Source organism: Vicugna pacos, chromosome 7 (genome assembly GCF_048564905.1).
Source record: "Vicugna pacos chromosome 7, VicPac4, whole genome shotgun sequence".
NCBI lineage: Eukaryota > Metazoa > Chordata > Mammalia > Artiodactyla > Camelidae > Vicugna > Vicugna pacos.
Genome location: NC_132993.1, coordinates 62,794,239 through 62,800,918, shown reverse-complemented (window position 1 = coordinate 62,800,918; position 6,680 = coordinate 62,794,239). Strand labels below are relative to the sequence as shown.

General features: G+C 40.4%; 2 protein-coding genes and 1 pseudogene across 5 annotated transcripts in view; 2 read left to right on the top strand and 1 right to left on the bottom strand.

Annotated features, from left to right (window-relative positions):
• Positions 1 to 6,680, bottom strand: part of PEX1 (peroxisomal biogenesis factor 1) — a 46,090-nt gene that overhangs the window by 12,635 nt on the left and 26,775 nt on the right. Inside the window, exons 14-16 of the mRNA XM_006207641.4 lie at positions 4,531 to 4,720; positions 3,876 to 4,042; positions 1,507 to 1,641 (exon numbers count right to left, since the gene is read on the bottom strand). Coding sequence (XP_006207703.1) covers positions 1,507 to 1,641; positions 3,876 to 4,042; positions 4,531 to 4,720 — 492 coding nt within the window. The remainder of the gene's footprint in view (positions 1 to 1,506; positions 1,642 to 3,875; positions 4,043 to 4,530; positions 4,721 to 6,680) is intronic.
• Positions 1 to 6,680, top strand: part of GATAD1 (GATA zinc finger domain containing 1) — a 58,695-nt gene that overhangs the window by 32,851 nt on the left and 19,164 nt on the right. The window lies entirely within an intron of this gene.
• Positions 1,957 to 3,181, top strand: LOC140697494 (pancreatic progenitor cell differentiation and proliferation factor pseudogene; annotated as a pseudogene).

Sequence of the window (6,680 nt, the reverse complement as noted above, 5' to 3'; positions counted from 1 at the left end):
GAAATGTTCGCATTTATGAAAAAATGTGTAAGGCGAGAATAGCGTTCAACGTTTGCTTCTCCGTGAGCCGCTGCGGTGGCAGCGCGCACCCTGAGCAGGGAGAGCGGCCCCGCCAGGCTCCTTCCCAGGGAACTGCGCTCAGCATCTCGGCATCAAGCCGCCAAGGCTCCGGGCTGTGTCTGTGATTGTGCTTTATCGCGATTTGTTCTGTTCACCTGTCAGCAAGGTGTGTCTAACTGCTTCTTTGCTTTATGCCATTAAGGTTTACGAAAATGCTTCAGAGAAACAGGATGGCGGGGAAACCTGCATAACATTCCTTTGCTTTGAAATGTCACCACTCCTTGGTAAACTAAAACTGCTGGGGTGCTGAACTTGTACAAAGAAGACATCAGACCCCAGATCATAACAACACACCCCAGTCACAGTGGTGGACGGGGAAGCATTGCCCGAAATGACCTGGCAGCATGTCCTCTAATTACCACACTCTCCTTATATGTGAGAAAACTTAGACCTAGTGTGACACAAGCAAGGGTGATATATAGCCAACAAATAACAGAACCATAAAATCCCCAGCTTCCTGCCTCAGTGTGGTCTCCAGCCCCTGGTCTCCTAGGTTTTCTTTCCCCTTCAAGTAGTTTGTTTTTATCTGAATATTTTGTTGCATAATTCTATTTTTCAATGCATGAAGATCTGCCCAAAGAACACAAGTCCTACAAAAGAGAGGTGCCTCATTATTCAATTTCCCACACAGCTTAACTAATAGATAAATTGCTGCTCCTGCTGGTTCTCCAAATATGAGACTATAAAGAGACATAAATGTTGCTGGCAAGGATATGGAGAAATAGGTATGCTCACTTATACATTGCTGGTAGGGATGTAAAATGGTACAGTCACTGTGAAAATTAGTTTGGTGGTTCCTCAAAAAGTTGCACACAGAACTACCATATGACCCAGCAGTTACACGCCTGGGTATACAGATATTCAAGAGAAATGAAAACAAAAGTCCATACTGAAACTGTACACAAATGTTTATAGCAGCATTATTCCTAATAGCCAAAACGTGGAAACAATCCAAATGTCCAGCTATGGTGAATGAATAAGCAACTGTGGCATTTCCATACCACCTTAAAAAAGATTGAATATCATCGAGCTGTAAAAAAACTGAAGTACTGACACATGCTACAACTTGGATGAACCCTAAAAATATCATGAAAAGTGAAGGAAGCCAGACACAAAAGGTGACATATTGCATGATTCCTTCTATATGAAATATTCAGACAGGCAAATCCATAGAGACAAAAAGCAGATCGGAGAGTGCCGGAGATAGGAGATGGGAGAAGGAAGAGTGGGATGAAAAAAGTTTTGAAACTAGAGAAAGGTGGTGGTTACACAGCACTGTGAATGCATTAAACGCTACTGAATTGTCTACTTTAAAATAGTTAACTATATGGTACATAAATTTTGCCTCAGTTAAAAAAAAGAGAAAAACTTAAATGCAAAACATACCTTGACACTAATAAAATTCATTCCACTCTCTCGTGCAATTACTCCAGCTATTAAGGTTTTTCCTGTTCCAGGAGGACCATATAATAGTACTCCTGTCCTTTGTCGTATGGGCAAGTTTGCAAATAATTCTGGGTACTGAAAAAATACAAAAATATGACAAAGAGCTCTAGTCTAAAAGAAATACTTAAGCAGCAGCCAAAGATCAATATATAGAAAAAAATATTCGGATGGTAACAACTGCCACCTTTATTAACATTACAATGATAGAAAAAAATTCCTACTTAAGATAACAAATGAACTCAAAGGAATTACCACAGATTTTTTTCTCAACTGGAGCATGGAATACATTCTACATATAACACATATAAATGCATCAGAAGCTCTTTTCACTTTCTCCCGTTTTTAAAAAAACATCATAAAAGTACTACATTAAGCCTGTGCGTCCGAGTCATGGAGCGGTCCCTTGCTGTCACCTCTGCAAATGGGCTCAGTGGCCTAGTGTCCCGTCCCCGCCACCTGTGATCATGCGCCAAGGCCCACGAGCGGTCGCTGCTGAGCTTTCCACCAGCCTACAGGCAAGAGCTCAGCAGCCACCCCTCCAGCGGCTCGCTCGTGGCCACCTACGACTGCTACCAGCGCTGCCCAGGCCCCACTTCCAGTAAAAGCTCCTACGGAAGTGCAGAGTACCCTGGGGAAGCCATCCCCTGCCACTCGGATCTCCTCAAAGCCGACCCGGGTCACTGGTGGGCTAGCTTCTTTTTCTGGAAGTCCACTCTCCATTCATAGTCACGGTTTTGGAGTCCCCAGAGCACTTGGAATCGCCCCAGACCTCCACCGGCAAGATCATCTGTGACCTGTCTCGGGAAGTCGTGGGCAAGCAGCAGACTGGCGGCCAGCCTGGCAAAACCACCTCTGGTCCCCCCTTCCGAGTGGCCGCCACCAGCTGCCAGGCTGCCTTCCAAGGTGCTGGGCTCATAAGAGCCCCTTCCCTCTCCTCCCCAAGACTAAGCAGGCTACAGCCAGAAGAAGCAGGGTTCTTTATTATCAAAACAGCAAAACACCGAAAAGGAAGTTGAGAGAACCCCACTCGTTACTCTCCAAGCCACACGAGAGTCTTCCTGACACCTCATGACCCTGTGTCTTGCACCAAGTAGAAGATAAACTCCAAGCAGCCATCCAGACAAACAAAAACAGACAAACAAACAAACAAAACCCCCCACTACATTAAGAAAATAAAAACCAATCTTTTAACAAGAATACTGCCTTCCACTTGGTATATGGGGCAAGTTATGACAGCTACACAGCTATGTATATTCAAATATATTCAATCAAAGAAAGAAAAGAAATAGTGAAGCGTGTGTAATGACAACAAACAGTAAAATCAACCAAGAGTCTCCATGCTAAATAAGCAATCATTTCTAAACTTCCCTTCTAAAGCAGCAAACTGAACTAACAGGTGAGCCAAACAGCAGGCTACTGTTAGCAATCTCCTGGCCTCCTCTATTAGGTATGCCTATTTAGTCCTACCTGTTGACAAGATTCCAACCTCATCTCGACCTACATTCTAATCTGAAAGAGGCTCCAAAGCCAGCACATATGCAGACTGATACGGACATATCTGGATACTGACTACCTGGTGCCCAGATTCAGCATGTGGGGTCATGATCCTGCTGGCAAGTACGCCCATGCCCATGTTCTCCTAAACAGGTTCTCACCTCCCAAACAGGTATGCCTTGGGCCCCACCTGACAGTTCCCAGAACTCGCCATCTAGTTCCATGGAACTGGGGTCCTTACTCAGCAAGTTCTTCACCTCTTTGCTTGGGTCTCTGATCTCATGCAAAGATTCTTAATTCTCAGGTTTCTGTTTCAAACATACCACCTCCTAGATTCTACTTTTGATCTTCTAAAGAACAATCTACATCTGCCCCCCTAATCCTGCCATCTGTTTGGTCTATGCTGCCTGCTAACTCTGCTCTTTCCACCAAGAGCCTGGAAATCTGACTTAATCCATCAGTTCTGTGGACCTAGATGACTCTCTCATCCCCTAGTTTACTCCCATCTGTTTCTGTTCAACCCTAGCTGACAGTTCATTTGTTTTAGTAGAATCTGAATGATTCAAAACACAAGAATTATGAAATTCACACCAAAATGTATTTCTTATAAATATCACCCTAGCATTCTTTACATCAAGGAATGTATCAAATACTTTAAAAATCTGTTAAAGTACCAAATTAGGGCTGGGCATTTATTTGGTATTTATAGTTTACTGAATTAAACTAAGCTTAGGCAAGCCAACACATAAAGCCAGAACCAATGATCCAAGTGGTTCTTCTGCATATAGGTAGTACTTGATTTTTTTTTTAAGTACCTTGGCTGGTAACTGGATAGTATCCGTGAGTATCTGTCGAACTTCATGTAATCCACCAATCTTATCCCAGCCCAAGTCCCTAGGTTTATGCAGGTTGACATTTCGCAGAGATGCAGGAATAAATCCTTGGAGAGCTTTGTGGAAGTCCAATGTTGTTAAAACTAATTCTGTTTAAAAATAAACAAAACTTCTTTTGGTACTCATACCTGTATACGAGTCTTCAAAATATGCCATAACACAGTTGGCCCCGTATACCCTCCCCCACCCCCTCCTCTGGTAACCACTACTCTGTTCTCTGTATCTGTGTGTTTATGTTTAGTTTGGTTTGTTCATTTATTTATTTTTTTTGTTTTTTTTTAACTCACATATCAGAGAAATCATGTGGTGTTTGGCTTTCTCCATCTAACTGATCTCACTTAGCCAATGGTACCTCAATTAAAAAAATGCAATCAATTTAGCTGGAAATGCCAATTTTCTTTTTTTTTTTTACATTTTTATTGATTCATAATCATTTTACAGGAAATGCCAATTTTCTAACTCAAATAATTGCTTATTTGAATAAAATGAATATATTTAATTCTTATCTTACTGCAATTACAGCTCTCCACCACAGACAATAAAGAATCCAGATTTTAGTTTTAATAGTAAAACTTACCTTCCCTGGTGGATATGCTCTGATGAGAGAGACAAGAATGTATGGCTCGATCTACAAGCACCGTAAAATCTCTAGCCACAAACCCTTCTGTTTCCTTAGCTATCCGCTGCAGGTCAAGATCAGCGAACTTGTTCATATCACAGTCCAGTTTATTTTTTATGACATTATGTAGAATTTCACATCTTTGCTCCTGAAGAAAACACAAAATTCCAATTTCTGATTTTACTCAACTGCAAATTTTTGTACACATATTTTGAGAAAAATGAGGTTGACATAATCTACAGTGACAGAAAGCAGACTGGTGTTTGTCTGCAGATGGTGTGGGGGGAGGGAAGTTTGCACAGGGGCACCAGGTACTTCTGGGAACGATGGAAATGTCTGCCACCATAATTGTGCTGATGGTTTAATGGTACTTACATGCGCGAAAACTGATCAAATTGTACACTTTCAACAGTGAGTTTGTTGTTTTCAATTATACCTCAATAAAAAAAAATCACATTCATAAATGATTGCTATTTCTGTCTCCAGTAAGATGACTTTTTAGTTTGGTTCCTTTAAGAATATTTTGTTGTTCTTGTAAAACAAATTTCTAAAAACATATTCAGTGACCAATACCACTACCATTCTGTTGAACTTAACAGGTATAACACTGTGTTCTTCAATGACAGTCAATTAGCACAGGGTCTGAATATTTAGGGTAGATGCTAGGTAAGAATTTTAAACAAGAAGTAAAATGAGCTTGCTTGTCCTTGAACATACTTCTTTAAGCTCACTGACACCAAAGCCATCATGAACATGAGTCCCCGAAAGAGATTATTGTGATAATACGAAATATGTATTTGGTCTTTGTCCTATGTCTGGCACAGATCTCCTAAAACCTCTAAAACTTCCTAACTGATAGGAGTGATAAAGGTGTCTTGATATTCATAACAAACCCCTTTCAACCACACTTGAATTTATGTTAATGAGGTGACTTCTGGAAAGCACCTAAGCATGGGGGCTGGTTGCCAGAGGAAACAACCTTAAATACAGGGTTGAAACTTTCAGTCCCACCCCGATTTCCAGGGAGGGGAAAGGGACTAGAGGTTGAATCAATGCCAATGGCCAGATGATTTAATCAATCATGCCTATGTAACAAAGCTGCCATTAAAAACCCAGAAGGACAAGGTTCAGAGAGCTTCCAGGTTGGAGAACCAGAACACTTGCATGTGCCACCAGGCCAGGCCCCAAACTCGCCAAGGGCAGGAGAAGCTCCCTTGTTCAGGACCTTGTCCTATGTATCTTTTCATCTGACCGCTGCTTTGTAGGCTTTAATATCCTTTGTAACAAACTTGTGATCTAGTGAGTAAAAAACTAGTTTCTCAAATTCTGTGAATTGGTTTAGAATATTAATTGAAACTAAAGAGGGGGTCGTGGGAACCTCTGACTGGTAACTAGTCAGAAGCATAAGTAACAACCTGGACTTGTGACTGGCATCTGAAGTGGGGGGCAGTCGTGGGACTTAGCCCTTAACCTGTGAAATCTGATGCTGTCTCCTGGCAGACAGTGTCAGAACTGAGTTGAATTGTAGGACACTCAGCCGGTATCTGAGAATTGTTTGGTGGTGTGGGAAAAAGACCCATCCATTGGAAATGGGCACCAAAATCACAGTGGGTGCAGAATATTAGTGATGGAAAAAAAAAAAAGTTTAGTGAAAATTTTAAAAGAAACACTTAAAAAAGGTAAATATGTGAGGTGACAGATGTGTTAATTGATTGCAGTAAATATTTCACAATGTGTATGTATATCAAACATCATGTTATACTTTCAATATACACAATTTTATTTGTCAATTATACCTCAATAAAGTTTAAAAAAATTCTAATTTCCATGGTGTATTTACAGACTTGATCAATGCAAAATGAACGAAATGAAGAAACTTAGAATTTTTAAGGTTTTTTCTTTCTCTTTAAATAGAAATAAAAAAGAAACCTTTAATAAAAAAAGAGGAAATGCTGTTTTCAAAAAAGATACTTCCTTGGAAAGTACACAGTAATATTTCAGATGGTTATAAATGAAAATTGTGCATCTAAGCAAAACATACACTGAATGTTGACTTTTTTTTAGCTTTTTTTATTGAGTTATAGTCATTTTACAATGTTGTGTAAAAT